Source organism: Rhamphochromis longiceps, linkage group LG14 (genome assembly GCF_057381845.1).
Source record: "Rhamphochromis longiceps isolate RC_006_pf linkage group LG14, R_longiceps_female_GT1.1, whole genome shotgun sequence".
Classification (NCBI taxonomy): Eukaryota; Metazoa; Chordata; class Actinopteri; order Cichliformes; family Cichlidae; genus Rhamphochromis; species Rhamphochromis longiceps.
Window position 1 is genome coordinate 42,031,517 of NC_140570.1, and position 20,602 is coordinate 42,052,118.

Consider the following 20,602-nt stretch of genomic DNA (forward strand, 5'->3'; position numbering starts at 1 on the left):
CTGCTTTCTATTAAATACTGCACGTGCAAAGTATGTATAATATGTGCTTGTCCAATAGATATGCTGTCTTAGCAGCTATTTACAATGTTACATAAGAAACAAATGTGGGATCCAACCACCATGCTACTAAAGAGACACTGTGCGTTTCCCCTCCAAAGCAAACCCTCCACTTCAGTGATGGAGTCATGCAATTATTCTACTGGGGTGAAGACAGTTTAATTACAGCATCACTGCAATAACAGTATCCATCCAAAAAAAAAAAAAACATCAAATAAAATTTTAATTATTTCTAAATAAGAAATTCGTGATAAAACAGTTTTCCAATTAACCACTACATAACAGTAGTGTCTAGTTCTTATTTGGTAGGAAATGTCCACCAGTGCTGTAACGTTTTCAAAAATAATAGTAAAAGAAAAAAAGCATTTTGATGAAAAACTAAACCAGCGTGACCTACTGTACAAGTTTGTTTAGGCTGCTTTTGCAGCAGTGCTCTTTATAAAGTCTCCAGGGTGTGATAGTAATAAATCATCTGTGAATGAAACCTTTTACACGTTTAAAATCACTTTGTCTGCCATAGGCAAGAAATCTGTTCCTATAAATACACCGTTTAATTATGTGTTCGCATTGCAACTGCTGCTCTGCCAGAAGTGTAGGTAGAGCAAAGTCAACCTATACATTATACATATCCTCATATTTGAACATTCAATATCAATATATTTTCCACATATTGTGAATATAACGCTGAGTCCTGCCTGACAGCACATTCCCATGAGTGTGCAGAGAGGGAGAAACACGCAAACACCGTGACGAGACAAGAGCACGGGCAGTGTGATGTTACTTCACCTCTAGATGGCACTATTGCACAACCTACAACCTTCTGCATCGTTTCACTGGAATGGATGACAAGTACAGTGCAAAAACAATAACAGGAACAAACTGAGTCCGATATGATATACATATTTATGCCAAAAAAAAATGCCCGTTTGATCTTGTGTTTCCATGTAGGAACAGGGAAAAATGTCTATATTGTGTTGTCTGGTTCACCTCGGCAGAGTTCTATGGCTTTGGCAGGAGGGTTGAGAGGAAACAGAAAGGGCCTTTACCGCCTGCACCTGGCATGTTTGTGATGAAGCAGCTGCCTCTACTCCTGCTGAGCCTCCTCCCTGTACCTCTGAACCCGAGTGAGCAGAGAGCACCGACGGTCATGCACACACACAGATACTGTACACTTCAACAGACACTGGAGATACAAATGATGGGCCATTTGCTAAACCTGCAGCACACACTGCTTTCTATGTGAAAGAACCATTCTGTGAGAAAAACTCTACTGCTCATTTGATCTATGACCTCTGAAAAACAGTTCATGATTTCCATTACTATTCAATTATAAAAAAAAAAAAGTACATTCCCTGGGTTATACAGCACTGATATGCAAAGCTTAATTGTATATCTGTAACTCTAGAACTGCAGTATTTATAGTTTTCTTAGTTTAATATTTCAATTTCATATTCTTCTTCTAAGTATAAAATCCCTTTTGTTATATTTGTCTCATTAATTTAACTGAAATACACTGAAAATTGCTCACAAATTAAGGTTTATGTGTCAATACAAATGCAGGTTTTATTGCTGGGAGCTTCCCGTGATGCACTGACTATTTCTTCTTCCATGACACTAATGTTTTGTCTTTGCTTCATCATTTATGTACTGTACTGTATCCCCAGTTTTCCAGCGAGGGCTGCGTACATTTTGATTGCATTAACGTTTTTATCCAGCCTTTATGTGCAAGCTTGAGCTGCAAAATTCAAATGTAGTTACTGACAGGCCAAAGTGCAACAGGGAAGAGATTAAATGGGATCAAAGGGAGTGGCATTATAAATTCCTTCCTTCCTGAGATTCAAATCCTCCAATCAAAACGGTGCCAGCAATGCAAAGACAGATTTCTTTAAAAGATTGGACACAATAACAAAGTCAGTCGTTTATTTATTAAAGCACTGTTAATAATTTTAGTTGCTGCTATTTCAAATAAATGTTTGGTACAACAAATTTCTCCGTGTTCTGTCTCAGGCTTTATTCGGGCCCTGGTACTAGAGCTATGGTCTGTTCTTGAGTGCAGCAGTGACGACATCAGAGTGGTCCGTCCCAAACCAACTCCCATTGACCCCACAGATAGGAGTTGCATTAAGGTATTGTATGTATGTGCGTGCGTGTGTGTGTGAGAGAGAGGGAGAAGGAGAAACTTCCTGGAGCCCACAATGCCCCAATTTTTAGATATCTACATAATAGTACAGACACAGATCTCTTAGAAGTTTTGCTTTTCCATCATGTTTTTAGCTCACTGGTTACAAAGGTGTTTAAATTGATTAAAATTAAATTGATTCCAATTATTATTAACCCAGGACTCAGAATAGTGGTCCATGTGTTGCTGTGATACCAGCAGCCATGTAGAAAATTCACTTGTGAATATTCATATTTAAGAAACTGGCAATAGTGATTTTGTTAACAAGAAAGGCTTTTTGCTGATTGGTTTATGGGTGTCTGGGCAAATAAGCCTTACTTTCATAAGACTGCATTTTTAGTTATGTTTTTGGCAGAATTTCTCTCAGGAAAGCTTCAACAAGCTCCAGCGTGAGCCTGTCTGTGTGTGTCTGATGCTTGGCCTCTGACAGCAGCCAAGTCATCTCTCTCAGAGAGACTAGCCAAGTGAATACGGACAGCCAGTGATGTGTAAACTGTGTCCTGCCACAGGCGACTTTAAAGTCTGCCTTATCAGTGGGTTATACATATATGCTGAGGTCAAAGGAAAACTAAATATACACACACCAGCACTTTGGTGAATTAACTCGAGTCTTTGCTTTAATCTGTGCTAAGTACAGTAGGAGGTTTGGTAGTACATATGAAGATAAGTTCACACATGCACAGAAACATCAGAAGACACATGAAAGTATAGATATTTCTATTTTAGAAAAAAAAATCCATCGTATCTTGTTTTTTTCTTTACGTTTCTTTGAAGCTGTTTAATATAATCTAAGTTGTAGCTCGTTTGTGCAAGTGTCTCTCTTTTTTTCCTTTGATGCTTTTGATGATATGTTTTCCCTGTTCTACCAGACCCAGTGAAAAATGCAGGGAGCTTTCCTGTAGTTTAATATTCTTCAGGCTGCAATAGGTTTCTGCTCAACCACTCTGCTCAGAATATATGTCTTATTCAGTTTTGAGAGTGTGGTAAACCATGTTTTACCTTTGCAATCATAAATTCTTTTTACATTTTGTTTTGCTTTGAATACTACAGATATTATTTGTCATATTATCGGTAGTGTTTGTAGTTGAATAGTGTTATATTATTATTATGTGTTAGGATTTGATCAATCCATGACGTGCACAAATGCATTCACAATGGTCTTTAAAAGCAAATACATTTTTTCTCTCTAACAGCTGCTGTATTTACTTTCCTCTTCAGTCCTTCCTGTACTTGGTCAACCTCCTCTCCTCTTCCCAGTCGGTGTGGCAACTGCTGGGCCGACAGTCTTTGGCCAACAAAAGCGAATACACCCTGAGGGAGATGCCAACCTCCATACCTGTAAGTGTTTTTCTTCTTCTTCTTTTCCACACACTGCAGGTTTTTTTTGTCATCCATCTGAGGGCATGTTTGCACTTTTTATTTGGCCTCCAAACACCACCCACCCATTTGTTTTACTTCAAACGCATTCAAATAAACCCTCTCACACTGAGACTGATATACGTTCTCCACCTTACCCATTGTAAATTTCCACACAGTTTTCGTTTTGCACCCTATCCGGTGCATTCTTGTTCAAAGCCTCTCATTTTACTCCACAGGATTTGATTGACAGACTGATTGCCGTGAATTCGGATGGGAAGATTCATTCTCTCTTCCACTACGAAGAGAGTCACACATTCGGCCTAAGGTGGGATTCATTTTTTTTTTCATATTACTTAACATCAGTGGGGAAGTAGACGATATCAGATTATCACCTGGTGACTGCACACACACTTCAGCCTCTGGCAATAGGAGACTGGCATGGTGACGTAATCGGCCTTAAAATGCGGCCTTTAAGGCTGCAGACCCTGAATTGGGATACAGCCTCTGAATCGCTGCATCTTGTAGCTGTGTCGTCTTAAATTGGTCATGTGATTTTGACGCGCCGGCGCGTCCGGCAACCCCAGAGGTTTAACTTAATATTTAAGTGTCTCTTGGTTTTAGACTAGTTGTTTAGTCTAATTTGATGTTTTAAACCAGAAAAGGAAGAAGAGGGCTTAGAATTACAGGTAAGAACCTCAGTGGTATGTGATAAACTGTAAATGTAAAGCTTACAGGTCAGTCCTCATGTTTTTAAATCAGATTTTGAGTCTGTACATGGCACATTATGCTTTTGCATGTTGTGAAATGTGCTGCAAAACAAACTGAGGTAAACTAACTGGTTTACTGTGATGGATTTAAAGTGTGTGTGACTGGTGCGCAGTGGCTGTGGTGCTCACGGTCAGAGTTCAGTCACAAAGAGGGTAACAGAGATGAATTTAAAGTTAAGGTGATGGTGCTTAGATTCATTCACAGACTGAAACCTTCACACCAACTTTATCCTGTGTCTCTTAGTTTTAGACTAGTTGTTTAGTCTATTTTGATGTTTTAAACCATATCACAGGGTTTTTACTCCACCATTTACGGGGTTTTAACAAGCAAACAAAAGACAGATCGTGATGTTTGAAAATGTTTTGGAAATATTCTTTAAAGATTAGATGTAAAATACGCAGAGGATAAATTCAATTGGTTTATTAGTTTATTACATAAGTTGAAAAAAAGTTAAACAAGTAAATAAAGAAACAACATAAAAGAAAAGTAAACAAAACAAATCGGTAAATAAAGGAAAATGGTAATAAGAAGGGAAAAAAAAAGAAAAGAGAAAACCCCAACAATCCCCTCTGAGCAAGCACTAGGCGACAGTGGGGAAGAAAAACTGCCTTTAAACGGGCAGAAACTTCCGGCAGAACCAGGCTCACGAGGGGCAGTCAACTGCCGGGACTGGTTGGGGTGAAAAAAGATGAAGGAGAGAGGGAAGAAGTGTTAGGAGAGAAGGGGAGAGGAGAGGTGAAAATTAAGATGGAACAGAGGTGGAGGGAGACGAGGTGACGTCAGCAGTAGAAAAAATAGAAAAAGTAGAAAAAGCAGGAGTGTCCCTCCTCCAGAAGAAGCGGAAACGTTTTTTCTTCTTTTCCATGAGCTTTTCCACGACCACTTTTTTCTCTAGGATGAGGGTTCTCAACTGATCGGTTGTTTCTTCAACTTCCTTCTCAAGTTTCTGGCATCTTTGCTCCATTTCTTTTAATAGATTGCACTTGTCTGTATTTTGCTGTTGTTTTTCCTTGTGCATCTTTTCTAACTGCTCATTTCTTCTTGTGATTTCTTGAAGCTTACGCTGCAGGTCTTCATTTATTTTCTCTTGTTGCTGCTTTTGTGCAAGCATTTCAGCGTTTTCACACTTCAAGTTGTCTGAGTCCTGGAGAATACGTTTTTTTTCTTCTTCCTGTTGCTCTTTCTCTTGAAGAAGCTCTTTTTTTTTGCACTCTGTTTCATCCAGCCTGACTTTCAGCACTTCGTATTTTTTCTTTATGCCTTTGAGTTGGTCCTGCATTTGTGTGACCCCTTCCTTTTTCTGTCCGAGGATTTGTGCAGTTTGTTCCATAGCTTCATCAAGCGTTCCTTGGAGCGCCTGATTCTTTTGCTCCATGTTTTGGAGATCCCTTTGCATCTCCCCAATAGTAGCATTCGCGCGTTGAAGCTGGGCAGACGTTTCTTTTAATTCAGCACTCTTTGTCTTGTTTTCCTTCATCAGGAACAAAATCTTCTGTCGTGCTTCACCAAACTTTCCTTCCCAGGCCTCACTAATAATTTTTGTGTAAGGCTGGCGTTGCTGTTGTTTTTCCAGCTCTTGATTTCGTGCTTCCAATTGTCTGCACTTCTCCTCCAGTTGAAGCTTCTCTTCTTCAATTTGTTTAATTTTTGCATGTAGGTCGGAGTTTTCCTGTAATGTCCTTTGGACTGATGAGGCACCAATGGATCGTGTCATATCAGGCTTCCCTCTTGAAGTGAGTGGCCGGCCAGACCTCGAAGGAGAGGCAGCAAGATTGTTTATTCTTTGTTGGCATTTTCGTGGATACATTTTTAATCCTGTGCACAGTGACTCTGAAGAGGTTTACAAATACTTTCAAATATAGCTCTGGTCGAACGTTTGAAGGCTGCGAACAAACTGACTAAAACTTGCTGCTCCTGACCCCTATTTATAGAAAAGGCTCAAAGGCATGTGCTTGTGACATCATCACATGTCCTTGTGACATCATCACATGTCCTTGTGACATCATCACTCTTCATGAATCAGATTGTCACATGACATTTTAGAATGCGCCCCCTGCCGCCATCACAGTAGGCCAGACAAAGGATACAGCTTCAGCTATGGTGGTACGTGTGTAGTCGGTTGCAATGTTAGATCTCACGATCGTGAAGGCAAGAAACTGGATTAATCTTTTAATCGTTTTCCATCCTGGCGGCAACGTGAGGGATCCCATGTATCCGATATCACCAAACAAAGACGCCAGGCATGGATTGCAGCGGTGAGACGAGCGGATATCGAGTTCCGTGCAATCCCCAGCTTTTTGTTGGTTTGCTCGCGGCATTTTCTCTCCGGTGAGTTCTAAAGTAATTCATATCACTATCCGATTGTTGAGTCTGACGTCACTAGCCGTGTCTGGGCCTAAACTCTGCTGCAGGTCCATATATCAAATGATCACTGTGGCATTACTGAGAGTTAAAACACTGTCTTAAGTCTTTCATCTTTAATAAAATTATCAGCGTTCTGCTCTACCAGGTGTAACAACTGAGTTAAACATCCAGGCATCCATGACAATGGAATTTATGACATATGAGTTAGAAGTTAGCAGCAAGTTAGCTCGCTAGCTTCTATCTAAATACAATATAGCATGTCCTGACTGCGGGGTTTTGGAAACAAATTAAAACGTACAGCTTTCTTATCACTTCCAACATAAATGAAGACAGAAAACTAAACAGCAGTGACAGTGGCTGCAAATTTTACCAGGGTTTTAGTCAAATGCCCCCCTGTGATTTTACCTGCACCCTGCGATTTGATTTTTAGTTATTTTAACAGCAAACTGAAGAAAAGCCTTGACTCCGTTGCTCCACTCACCACCAAAAAGATTAACGTAAAACATGCATCACCCTGGAGAAACGAAGAAGTCAAAAAACTCAAAAGAAATTGCAGGGCAGCAGAAAGGAGATGGAGGAAAAATAAAAATAATATCAACCATCAAATATTTTCCGAGCAATTTAAAATGTACAATAATACATTAAGGAAGTCAAGAAATTCATACTTCGCCAAAATAATCAGTATTAACAAAAATAATCCCAAGGTCCTCTTTTCCACCATAGATCATTTATTTAACCCTGATTTTAACAGCTCCCAAAGAACCCCCACAGACTCGCTCTGTGAGCAGTTTGCAGACCACTTCAGGGGAAAGATCAGCGCCATCAGATCTGATATTTTATCTAATCGCGATATGATTGTAAACACATCTGAGGGCTCGATTGTACCTGAGGAGACACTGGACAGCTTTGTCCTGGTTAATGCTGAGAACTTTCAGAAGGTTTTCTCCACAGTGAGACCCACCACATGTCTTTTAGATCCAATCCCCTCTTCACTCTTTAAAACACTTTATGGATTTTTTGAGGCTGAGCTTTTATACATGATGAATTGCTCTCTTCAGTTGGGTGTCTTCCCTGCTGCCTTTAAAACGGCGGTGGTGAGGCCCCTTCTGAAGAAGAGCAATTTGGATTGTAATGATTTTAATAACTACAGACCTGTATCCAACTTACCATTTTTAAGTAAAGTCTTAGAAAAACTTGTTTTTACTCAGATTACTGATTTTCTCAATGATAGACAGATCCTGGAGATATTCCAGTCTGGATTTAGGGTGAACCACAGCACAGAGACGGCTCTCCTAAAGGTTTTAAATGATCTTAGATGTAACTGGGACGCCCAAAAGCTCTCAGTCCTGGTGCTGCTGGATCTAAGCGCAGCCTTTGATACAGTAGACCACGCTATTCTTTTAAACAGACTAAAACACATGGTGGGCCTCTCTGGTGCTGTACACAACTGGTTCACTTCCTATCTCTCTGACAGATCTTTTATGGTGAGTATGGATACATGCTCCTCTAAGATCCATAAAATGACATGTGGTGTGCCTCAAGGGTCGGTTCTAGGCCCTGTACTTTTTAATTTGTATATGTTGCCTCTCGGCAGTGTCATCAGGAGGCATGGAGTGAACTTCCACAGTTACGCTGATGACACGCAGCTGTACATCTCCGTGTCTCCTGATGACACCAGACCAATGGATGCCCTTTTTAACTGTATCTTGGATATAAGATCTTGGATGGCAGAAAACTTTTTACAGCTTAACCAGGACAAAACTGAAGTTTTAATTGTCGGTCCTGAAGCTCAGAGAGAGAAACTCTTGTCTAAATTAGAGGCATTTTCACTATGTCCTTCGCTACAAGTGAAAAACCTGGGTGTTATTTTTGACTCTGAGCTTGGTTTTATCCCACATGTTAAACATGTAACCAAAATTGGATTTTATCATCTAAAAAATATAGCCAGAGTCCGCCCTATTCTCTCTCGGGCCAACACGGAGATGCTGATGCATGCTTTTATTGCCAGTCGCATTGATTACTGTAATGCCCTGCTCTCTGGTCTTCCTAAGAAGAATATTTCAACTTTACAACTCTTGCAAAACTCGGCAGCTCGTGTGCTGACGAAGACCAGAGGGCGGGCCCACATTACACCGGTTTTAGAATCGCTGCATTGGCTCCCCGTGTGTTTCAGGATCGATTTTAAAGTTCTTTTATTGGTTTTTAAATGTCTTAATGGTCTTGGGCCTTCTTATCTCTCAGATCTGCTTTTACCATACGAACCCTCGCGGACCCTGAGGTCCTCTGGTACTGGCCTTTTGATTGTCCCTAAAGTCAGGACACATACTCACGGAGAGGCAGCTTTTCAGTGGTATGGTCCTCGTCTGTGGAACAGCCTGCCGGAGGAGCTCAGGGCCGCAGAGAACGTACATGTTTTTAAGAACAGGCTCAAGACCCACCTTTTTAATTTAGCTTTTACTTAGCGTTTATTTATTTTTTATGCTTATTTATTCTATCCTGTTATTCTATTATTAATTTAGGATTTACCTAATATTTTTTGATTTTATTCTTATTCATTTTTTAATCTTCTTACTCTATTTATATTTATATTTATATTGTATCCTGTTCTTATTTATTTTATCATTTTACCCTGTATATATCGTATTGCGTCATATCTCCAGTGTTTCCTCGGAGGGCGCTCTCTGCACCGGGGCTGTTATTGACCGTGGCTGCTGGTCTCTGGGGTCCTCTCAGCCTGGTTGGGGGGCTCCTTGGCCTCCCTCCGGCTGTGTGCCCAGCCCGGAGGCTGCGGTCTGTGACCGGCTCCCGGTGCAGACGGCTCTCTGTTATAATGTTTCCTCACTTGGCTCATGCGAGCCCAGCCCAATTTTTACTCTTTAAGTGTGCGCGTGTGTGTATGTGTGTGTGTGGGTGGGGGTGGGGGGATATATGTGTATTGAGAGTGTGGGGAGTGAGTTGGAGGGTGGGGTGGGCTGCTTTTAACTATGTAAAGCACTTTGTGCTACATTTTTTCTGTATGAAAAGTGCTTTATAAATAAAGCTTGATTGATTGATTTGTAGGGTTACTGAAGTTGGGCTAGCTGGTATATAATGATGTGCTACGTGACCGCTAGTAACACAGCTATGTTAGCACAATATAAACACGCTAACTTTTTTTCCACTCGATAAAAGTTAACGTGAGTGTTCTCGGTGGTCAGGAACAAATGTAATCGCATGGCAGGATGCTGTAAAAGGACCAAACCAAAAGGCTTTTAGTGGGTTTTTTTTTCAATGCGCTGCGGTCATAGATAATGAGATAAAACATGCTAATGTGTGATGCTGCAGAACCACGTCATGTCGACTGAGTAGCTTTTGATTTGGCATTATTGCAGGCAAACCAGCATATGAAATGGATGTAACAAATCCAGACTGGGCACCAACACTGCACATGGGGCACGACGACAAACCTGTGTCAGACTCGGACCGGCACGCAAGGCGTATGCAACGGAAGCGAAAAAGAGCACCCATTGCAGGTAAACACCCCCCTCTGAAAACATACTAAATTGCTCTTATGGTACACTAATCCGCACATAACTTAAAGATGAATCACACACCTGTCATTGGAATATTGGTGTACATTAACCTTAAGTCTATGCACTATTTTTTATCTTACAGGCTTGATGATCGATGAAGGTCTGACAGAAGAACAACAACCATGTCATGGAGGCAGTGGACAGCAGTTGTGTTGGACAAGTGGAGGTTGACGTACCAGCTGCAAATGTGGACAGTGGTGATGGGAGTGACAGCGTCACGGAAGCTGAAGGGCAGACGAAGGACTGTGTGTGCAGTCAACAGGGCAGAGCAGAAATAAACCGGCTGTTGGAGGAGAACAGACTGCTTCGAGCACAGTTGCAAAAGACAGAGCTGAATGAAACTTTCTTAAAGGACGATACCGAAAAAGTAAGATATTACACTGGACTATATTGTTATGCTGTCTTAATGTCCCTCTTCAACACTGTCAAAGATTTCCTGCCAATACCGAAGAAACTGACAGGTTTCCAAATGCTCTTACTCACACTAATGCGTCTGAGACTTGATCTTCCAGTCCAGCATCTTTGTCATCTATTCCATGTGTCGCACAAAACACTGTCTTCTGTCTTCACCGATACCATTGATGTTTTGTATGCCCACTTAGGAGCACTGGTGCACTGGCCTGAGAGGCACTGTCTGCAGGCGACAATGCCTCCACAGTTTACTGAAACTTTTGGAAAACGAGTAGCAATCATTGTTGACTGTTTTGAGATTCGAACAGAAAGACCATCTAATTTAAAGGCACGCGCACAAACATACTCTCATTACAAGGGTACACAGACCATAAAATACCTCATCGGGATTACACCCCATGGAGCTATTTCTTTCATTTCCAGGGGATGGGGGGTCGTGCATAGAGCAGGGCGATATGGCCAAAAATATTTATCACGATATATATTTGAAAATTTGCGATAACGATATAACCGACGATATAATTGATGCGAGACAAAATACAACTCCACAACATTACTAGCGCAAAAAGACAACCTTCCATTTATTTTCACTTAAACAAGAAGCTGGTTTTTATGTACATTAAAGCTTTATAAAAATGTAACAGTGCAAATGCAAATTCCTTGCTGAAAGTTTAACCAAAAGGCATTTCCAGTAGAAATGGGCTGACATATCCTGAGCATAACCATGTATAATATCCACTGAAGTTAAAAAGAGGTGCTTTGCAACATTAAACTGCAGTGTGCAGTACGCATTTTTCGGACCATAAGGTGCACGGGATTATAAGGCACATTAAGCGAAACAAAGCAGTCAGATAAATCAAACTTTATTAAACTCATTCTTCTTGCTTCCTCCACTTCTGTACCATTGATTCATTAATGTTGAATTCTCTGGCAGCTGCTCTATTCCCATGTTGTTGCAGTATATTAATGACTAACCTGGTATTGTGGATAGATTATCTCAGTTGTTCTCCTGACTGAAGTTTGGTCCGTTTACAGCATCCTGCCATGCGATTGCATTTGTCTCTAACCATGAAGAACCTTCACGTTAACTTTTATAAGTGGAAAAGTGTTAGTGTTCGTCCTCCAGCTTCACTGTTTATGTTATGCTAACATAGCTGTGTCGCTAGCGATCACGTAGCACATCATTATATACCAGCTAGCCCAACTTCAGTAACCCTACAAACGTCACTGCTGTTTAGTTTCCTGTCTTCATTTATGTTGGAAGTGATAGCAGAGCTGTACGTTTGATTTTTTTCAGAAATCTCTCAGTCAGAACATGCTATATCATGCTTAGGTAACTAGCGAAACTAGCGAGCTAACTTCCGCTAGCTTCCTGCTAACTTCTAACTCCATTAAATGTAATAACTTTTTGTTTTCATGGAAGTTAAACTTTATAGTTACACCTGGTAAAGCAGCAATGCTGATCGTTTTACTAAAGATGAAAGAATTTAGACAGTTTTTAACTCTCAGTGATGCTGCAGTGTTGTTTGACCTGAAGCATACGGAGTTTAGGACCCAGATTACTCCCAGATTTAAGAGCATCTTAGTCCGACAAATACGACAATAACGACGACCGCTTGCATGTTCTGCAAAAAAATGTGCTTTGTCGTGTATCTGACAGACAAACACCAAACCAGTTCCACATCACGGAAGTTGCACCATTTTTACAAACCAATTCTGGTTCATCTGTTTCACTCAACAATCGGCCATGTGCGTATGAAAACAAAGGCACTGCGCATGCGCGTTTTACTCCCATTCTATCGCGATATTTCATTTTCCTATCGTTGCCTAACATTATACCGGTATTACCGTGAATGGTATAATATGGCCCAGCCCTAGTCGTGCATCAGATAAACACATCATAGAGAGATGTGGCATTCTTCAAAAGCTGTTACCAGGGGACGTAGTATTGGCTGACAGAGGCTTTGACATCAGAGATGCTGTAGGAATGATGTGTGCGGAGGTCAAGATTCCAGCTTTCACAAAAGGCTACTGTCAACTTGATGCAAGGGACGTTGAACAAACGAGAGCAATTGCCCACCTGAGAATTCATGTTGAGCGAGTAATAGGTAGTTTGCGCAACAAGTTCAAAATGTTACACACAGTCTGATTACTCTTATCATGTGAGGCTGAAGACACAACACTTCTTGATAAGATCGTTAAGGTTTGCTGTGTTTTTGTTAATATGTGCCCCAGTGTTGTTGTCAAACCAGGGCCAAATGACACTTGCTCCTGTTGAGTATTCTTAAAGCTGTTCTTTTGGATGTACTGTACATTGTAAATAGTTGTACTTTGTGTGAAGTTGTTTTAATAAAACAAAAAAGAATAGTATATTTGTTTGTTTTTCTTTATTATAGATCTATTCACATGTACACAGCAATCACATAAAAATGAAATGCAAACTATTTACATCGCACCACACAGCTGTCATCAATCTTTAACCACAACATGAAACATTACAGGCTATTTAGAGCAGCACGTTGTTTCGAGAAGTATTTCCCAACAAGTTCAGGAAGGCACATTTTACGAAAGAAGTCTTGTGCTTTCTTTAAGCGCGGTTTCCAGAAATCCACAGCAGGGAAGACGCGAGTCACAGCAAGGTCTCTCTGTGTCCACACAACGAGGCCACAGTGGCTGGCGCCCGTAACAAAGACTCAGCGTCTCTGTTGTGTAAACACGCCAGTGATTGGGGTAATGTGGGTGACTGTGTAGTGTAGTTGGTGTAATAGTTTTCGACTCCACACAGTCACTGCTTTGCTGTGCTTCTGCAGCGTATCCAGTAATGGTGACAAATCCTCCAGCGTTGCAATAGGAAGCTGCTCTTAAGCGCAGAAAGAATTGTTTCCAGGGATTTCTATTTGTATCCAGCTTGGCGTGCAGGATCCTTTGTGTAATCTATGCTTACATATGTATTTTACACACAGACAATGTGAAAAATACAACACATTGCTATGGATTGATGCTGAAAGTGCTAATTGCACTAAAAAATTTAGCTGAAAAAAATAACACCAACTAAATAGATAAGCATGTCTGTTAACAAAAACCCCCAAACGCTTTACCCAACTGGGGTTTTTCAACTACCTCACTGACAGAATGAGCCCAGGTATTGCCAGTGCCACTGATGGAAATGAGCCACAGCAGCTCTTCAGCACCTACAAATGAGACCTGCCCACACCAACAAGCAAGAAGGGAGACCAGGTGGCGAGCATCGCCACACTTTCCAATCCAATAAACTACCATTGCAGTTAGTAGTAAGTGGTTGATTAGTGCAGCAACAACAAAAACACACTGAATGTCATTTTAAAATACACAAAATGTTTTATTTTACATTCTATCGAAGTTCCTGCTGGAAAGTGCTGTACTGTACAAGATGCTTCCCTCACCGCAAACTCAGGTTTACTGCTGGATAAATTTTATTTCCACATTAGTCAACTCAACAACCAAGACAGAGCACAATAGAGACAATAAGGGGGTGGCTGTAGCTCAGGCGGTAGAGCAGGTCATCTGCTGATCGGAAGATTGGTGGTTCGATTCCTGGCTTCCCCCAGTCTGCATGCCAAATATCCTTGGGCAAGATATTAACCCCAAATTGCTCTCCGATGCATCCATCGGAGTATGAATGTGTGTGAATGTTACTTAGAAAGCACCTAGAACAATGTGCTTGTGCGAATGGGTGTGAATGGGTGAATGCACAAGTTGTGTAAAGCGCTTTGAGTGCTCAGAAGAGTAGAAAAGCGCTATATAAGAACCAGTCCATTTACCAATATGTGCACTGGTCTAATGATGTTTATGGCTCCCAAAGTATCGAGTATTGAGGTCTATTGCACTGTTGACTATTTACAAAAGTATTGCACAAAAGGTATTGCACAGTGAGGTGAAGAGGCACTACAGCTTAGTTGTTCCCCCCTCCTTTGTCCTCCTGTTTCCCCTCCCTCTCCCCTCCAGAGAGGAGTTAAACAGTCTGATGGCGTGTGGGACAAAGGAGTTTTTAAGTCTGTTAGTTCTTGTCTTGGGGAGAAGCAACCTGTCACTGAACAGACTCTTCTGGTTGTTAATGGCCGTGTGCAGAGGATGCCTGGCATTGTCCATAATGTCCATCAGTTTCTTTAGTGTCCTTTTCTCTGCCACTGTCACCAGGGTGTCCAGCTTCATGCCGACCACAGAGCTAGCCTTCCTGATCAGTTTTTCCAGCCTGGATGAGTCCTTCTTTGCTGTGCTGCTCCCCCAGCACACCACAGCATAGCACTTTAAGAATCTAAAAGATAACAAAATCTGATAGGTAAAAATAACATTTTGAACCAACTAGGTGGTTCCCAAAAATCTGGCGTGCTGTGAGTCCTTAAAAAAATTGAGGAAACCGGAAAAGTAGCAGGACTAAATAACTCTGTACAGCAGATGAACTGTATCTGGAAATCATGTCCTTAAGATGTAGAAAAATATAAAGAAAAGCAAAGACTTGAAGTACCTGAGAGATGCACTGGCCCTTTAATGGATCCATCTGCTGTTTGCTGAAGCCTCATCAGAAACGGTCTCAGTGGAAGGCTGTCAGGAAGCCATTTTTAGTGAAGAGAAACAGGGAGAAAAGGCTGAGGTATGGTAAATTACACGAGAACTGGACTATATCAGTGGCAACAGGTCTTACAGCATTATGAATTCATATTTGACATTTTTGGTTCAAATAATTGTTGATATGACTCCAACAGAGGGTGTTTACATCCATCTGTAAAACACGATGAAGGCTCTGCCAGTGGTGTTGGGAATCTTGAGAAAGCTGATGGAAATATGAACCAGATATTAAGATTTTCATTAATCATGCAGTCCCAGCTGAAAAGCATCTAGTTGGAAAAGGCATATTTTTATTCATTACGACAATGATCCCAAACACACGGTGAATACAATAAACGTATACCTAGATCAGTCATGGATTGGCCTCCCCAGAGCCCAGACCTCAACATTTATTAAAGCAGTGTGTTCCGGAAAGAGAGAGTCCAGGCTATGTTCGATAGTAAAGGTGGCCATACCAAATATTGACTTTCAAGTACATTTTTGCCTTATGTACTGTATTTCCATTTATGTTTGCACGTTTCAGTGAATTGCTCTGCCTATTTCCCATTTTCCCAGCAGAATATAACGAAATGAGGATGCCTCAAGACTTTTGCAATATTGTATCAGAAGGAGAAAAAAGGTGACAAATGTCCCAGTTCTTCGTGGTTAATCTTGTTAATGTTGCCTTCTGTTTTCTAATGGTTTCCTGCCAAAAACCCTAAAAAAGTGTTCTCCAACCTCGTGAATTGAAAACACTGGATTTGTTATAGAATAACTTCTAATTAGCTATTATTTCACAGAGGAAATAAGATAATCGATAAAAGAAAAAAAGACGTGAAAAGGAGACAATAAAAGAAGCCCCTTCCTTTCCCACATGTGCTAAACTTAGAGCCAAAGCCTCACCCTGCCGCTTTCCGCTTCATTAGAGCTGTTTAAACAAAACAAGTTTAAAATAGGGTTTCTATCTGAAACAGCACATGCAGTTAAAAGGCCAATGTGGAAAATAAATCCTTGTGATTATAGTTGAACAGGAAGCAGCACTTGCTCTGCCTTTCAGCCCCATTGAACAAGACGTCAGCAGCTCTATGGAGGTAGTTTAGTCTTTTTTACAAATTCAAAATTAAATATGCGAGCACTCAAAAATTAAGGTTCACTGAGAAATGTCCTCATTTTTTAAAAAGAAAGGCATATTCCTTGTTATTTAATACAACATTCAATTGATCAGAAATGTTAGAAATCATGGTAAATGGGCTCATCAATACAAAATCATGATTGTCTTTTTAATTGTATAACTTTGTAGACTACTTTTCCCAAACCATCACTCTAGTGCTCCACTGGCACCTCGTATTACTTAATGCAAGTAGTTTACAGGTGTTGTGTCGTGTCTTTCTACAGATGTAGAAAGGTCAGCTACTCAAGAGACCTTCCCCAAATCTCCCTCATCTTCATCTTCGTCAACGAGGCTCTGTCGGTGATCCTGCGCTCAGTCCACTCAGCTGTCAATCACACACTTGCTCAAGGAGGTCATCCTGGTGGACGACAACAGCGATGACGGTCAGTATAGATTAAATATTTTCTTCAGCTAATACCAAATAAGAAGAGTGGCTTTTTCGCCCTCTGATTAGAAGATGGTTTATAGTGAGTGAAACACAGAATTTCCATCTAAAATCCACTGAGTCATCAGCAGGATTTCTACTGAAAGCAACAAAATACACATCAAATTGTCATTCAGCATCCCAGAAATAATTATCTTATACAATAAGTGTCATGTAACCTGAATATAATTATATAATTAAGTTTTATATTATTATAAAACTGAAACTAGTGAATAACCTTTGCACTGTCCTCTTCCTGCTGTGACAAAACAAATTTCCCACGTGTGGGACTAATAAAGGTTATCTTATCTTATCTTATCTTATCTTATCTTATCTTATCTTATCTTATCTTATCTTATCTTATCTTATCTTATCTTATCTTAAAAAGGTGGCGCGGTCGTTGATGCTCAGGAAGCAGTAGACCCCCGTTGGTGTTGTTTAGAGTGAGTTGGAGCTTAAAACAGCACCGCAGGGAGCTGAGTGAGAACTTTTATGTCATCTCTCTATTTGCATGTGTGCTTCTGTATTTCTTTATTTATCAACTGTGTTGTTGTGGTGATGAATTTGTATGTTTTTTATGTTTGTTTTCAGCTTTTGATAGTGTAGCAGTGACAATAGTTGGCATACATTAGTGGTTATTTAGGATAGGATGAGCTAATAAGCCATCATGTCTTTGTATTTTGCTAGGAAAATGGGAAATAGATGCAGCAGTTTACTGAAACTTGCAAACATAAGATGCCAGATGCATCTCTCAGGTTGTGTGTCAGTTTTGTGTTATTTCTTAAGGACACAACTTTCAAATTCTGTTCGTCTGCTGTAGATGTTTTTATTTAAGCTGCCAGTTCTTTTGTCCTCTACTTGTTTAGTTTCTTGACATATGTCAAGTTTTTGGCTAATAGCTCTTTGGTAATCACCTTGCTGGTGTGTTATCGTTGTCATTTTTTGTGCAGGAAACAAATTGTGTATTTGTGACAAGCTGCTGGTAATGTGCCAGTAACGAATTTGTCCCTTGAGTTAGGTGCCTTTATTATGTGTGAATGATTCATAGGAACAAACAAATAAAGGACTGCACTGAAAATTATAATAAAATGATGTCCAAAGAAAAATTTGAAGGAGCTTCAGAAAGCCTGAAGAACGTGAAATAAATTACAGAATTAAAAGACAGTTCGGTTCCTTGGAAGCAAAATGTAAAGACAAAATGTTCACACATGGCTCTATGCAACTAAATAAGAGCTTTAGGATTGTCTGAAAGTATTTGTTTGGGTTTTTGCTCGTAATTATCTGCTCCACTCTATGTTCACCTGTTCCTTATTACCCGGCTGCTCTAAAGTGATTTCTGCCAATCTTTGTCAGCTCATCTGTGAGCTTGTTTCACTCATGCGCTCTGCAACAGTCCCTCATGTTATTCTCTGCTTCACAGGTTTTTTACTCATTTTCCACCCCTTGGGCTTTGTTCTCCCAATATCAGCTTTATTTAAATAAGCTTTCTTTATGGTGGTTTTGCTGATTTTCTGTATTCATTTGGAAAAGCTTACAAACCTAACACAAATAATTGGGGTATAACCCTCAATCTCATTGGGCCTGTTTGAGTGCACATATGTCAATGAACTTAAAAAGGGCTAGTATGTGCACTTTGCTAAAGAAATGCTTTGATTATATATATATACAGTGAGTATATTTTCATAGGTACAGTGGGGCAAAAAAGTATTTAGTCAACCACCGATTGTGCAAGTTCCCCCACCTAAAATGATGACAGAGGTCAGTAATTTGCACCAGAGGTACACTTCAACTGTGAGAGACAGAATGTGAAAAAAAAATCTTAGACTCAGACCCTGTGACAAGGTCTGTGAAAACCACGTTTTTATGCCTGAAATACTACAGTACTACACTCCCACCAGATGAGCTCATGCAGCCTGTCACGAACCGGGACATACAACCATGACAAAACAGGAGATGCACACACAATTTATTGTGTTATTAATTTAGATCAACTGTGCTAATATAGTATACCAAAATGAAAACAATAACTCAAATTTCAGATATTTGAGGTTGTGCTGAAAATAATGGTGCCAAATAAGGCAAGAAAAACATATTTTAAAGGTGAAATATAGAGGTAAAATCAAAAATAGTCAAGAACGGCCAATTATACCCTGGACCACAGAGGGTTAAATTTGAAAACGGTTTAAAAAAAAACATCCCCATTCTAAAATGTCATGTGACAATCTGATTCATGAAGAGTGATGATGTCACAAGGACATGTGATGATGTCACAAGCACATGCCTTTGAGCCTTTGAAGTTTTTCTATAAATAGGGGTCAGGAGCAGCAAGTTTTAGTCAGTTTGTTCGCAGCCTTCAAACGTTCGACCAGAGCTATATTTGAAAGTATTTGTAAACCTCTGTAACATCACGCTCCAAAGCCCTGTGACGTTTCTGTGTTCTGTGACGTTGTCCCAAAGAAAGACCTTTAAATGCGATAAATAGCCTAAACGTTTTCGTTTATGACTAGTTTACCGTGTTATGACTGTGAACAGGGGGGAAGTCGCGCAAGAGAAATGTCGACCAAAACAATTGCAAGTAAGCCAAAGTCAGTTCCTAAAAGTCAACCCGCAGGTGTTTCCACCACCATCAGACCCTCCACTTCTGTAAGACCTCCATTAAGAATAACTGATGCAAAGAAAACCGCTCGGGTGGGAAAAACTCAGAATGGAAGACCGGCAGCTGTGAAACAGCCCCCGAAGAGGGATATGAAAAAGAATGTGGACAGTAAACTGGTCAGCTTAATTACAAATGAAATTGTATACAGTGGAGCGACTGTGTCATTTGATGACATCGCAGGGCAGGATCTGGCAAAGCAAGCACTTCAAGAAATTGTCATCCTTCCTGCCTTAAGACCTGATCTCTTTACTGGTCTGAGAGCTCCTGCACGTGGCTTGCTTTTATTTGGCCCACCAGGAAATGGGAAGACCATGCTCGCCAAAGCAGTTGCTGCAGAGTCTAATGCAACATTCTTCAACATCAGTGCTGCTAGTTTGACCTCCAAATATGTGGGAGAAGGCGAGAAGCTCGTACGAGCACTCTTTGCAGTTGCAAGAGAGAGACAGCCCTCAGTAATCTTCATCGATGAAGTGGACGGCTTGCTCTGTCAAAGGAGGGAGGGGGAGCACGACGCCTCTCGCCGTTTAAAAACTGAGTTCCTCATTGAGTTTGACGGGTTGCAGTCAGGAAAGGATGACAGAGTACTTGTAATGGGAGCAACGAACAGGCCCCAGGAGCTCGATGAAGCAATATTAAGGCGCTTTGCAAAAAGAGTATATGTGACCTTACCCGATGAGAAGACAAGATTTACGCTGCTGAAAAATCTTTTGGGAACGCACGGGAGTCCACTGAGCCAAGACGAACTGTCCTGTCTTGCAAAAGTGACTGAAGGATATTCAGGGAGCGATTTGACAGCATTAGCCAAAGATGCTGCACTTGGCCCAATAAGAGAGTTGGCACCAGAACAAGTCCGTGTTATAGCTGCTGCTGAGGTGCGCAACATTAAGATGAAAGACTTTGAGGATTCTCTGAAGCAAATCAAACCAACTGTTAGTCCAGCAACTCTTAACATGTACACCAAATAGAACAAAGATTTTGGTGGTCCTTCTTCAATAAATCCAAATCCAGTCAGGCTGGATGAAACAGAGTGCAAAAATAAAGAGCTTCTTCAAGAGAA

The 20,602-nt window shown here is 40.6% G+C and overlaps 1 protein-coding gene and 1 long non-coding RNA gene across 4 annotated transcripts; one reads left to right on the forward strand and one right to left on the reverse strand.

Moving 5' to 3' along the window:
- Window positions 1-527: 527 nt before the first annotated feature.
- On the forward strand, window positions 528-13,080 carry LOC146654862 (protein broad-minded-like). 3 transcript variants are annotated; one of them, XM_085380391.1, is made up of 5 exons: window positions 528-1,181; window positions 2,065-2,183; window positions 3,455-3,574; window positions 3,832-3,920; window positions 10,099-10,234. In XM_085380391.1, exons 1-5 carry the CDS (start codon window positions 1,118-1,120, stop codon window positions 10,112-10,114), a joined length of 408 nt encoding a protein of 135 aa, XP_085236517.1. In that variant the 5' UTR covers window positions 528-1,117; the 3' UTR covers window positions 10,115-10,234. The 3 variants fall into 3 exon arrangements, with proteins under 3 accessions (XP_085236517.1, XP_085236516.1, XP_085236514.1); XM_085380390.1 differs by lacking the exons at window positions 528-1,181; window positions 2,065-2,183; window positions 3,455-3,574; window positions 3,832-3,920 and adding exons at window positions 5,399-6,691; window positions 10,382-13,080 and having other exon boundaries at window positions 10,099-10,239; XM_085380388.1 differs by lacking the exons at window positions 528-1,181; window positions 2,065-2,183; window positions 3,455-3,574; window positions 3,832-3,920 and adding an exon at window positions 10,382-13,080 and having other exon boundaries at window positions 9,709-10,239.
- A 967-nt stretch (window positions 13,081-14,047) lies between these two features.
- LOC146654863 (uncharacterized) lies at window positions 14,048-15,914 on the reverse strand. The gene is made up of 2 exons (XR_014907253.1): window positions 15,215-15,914; window positions 14,048-15,004 (listed from the first exon to the last, which is right to left on the reverse strand). It is a non-coding gene; the product is annotated as an uncharacterized LOC146654863 (long non-coding RNA).
- Window positions 15,915-20,602: the final 4,688 nt, after the last annotated feature.

Coding starts and splice junctions, on each gene's coding strand:
- LOC146654862 (XM_085380390.1), top strand. CDS start 10,427: ATGGAGGCAGTGGACAGCAGTTGTGTTGGACAAGTGGAGGTTGACGTA.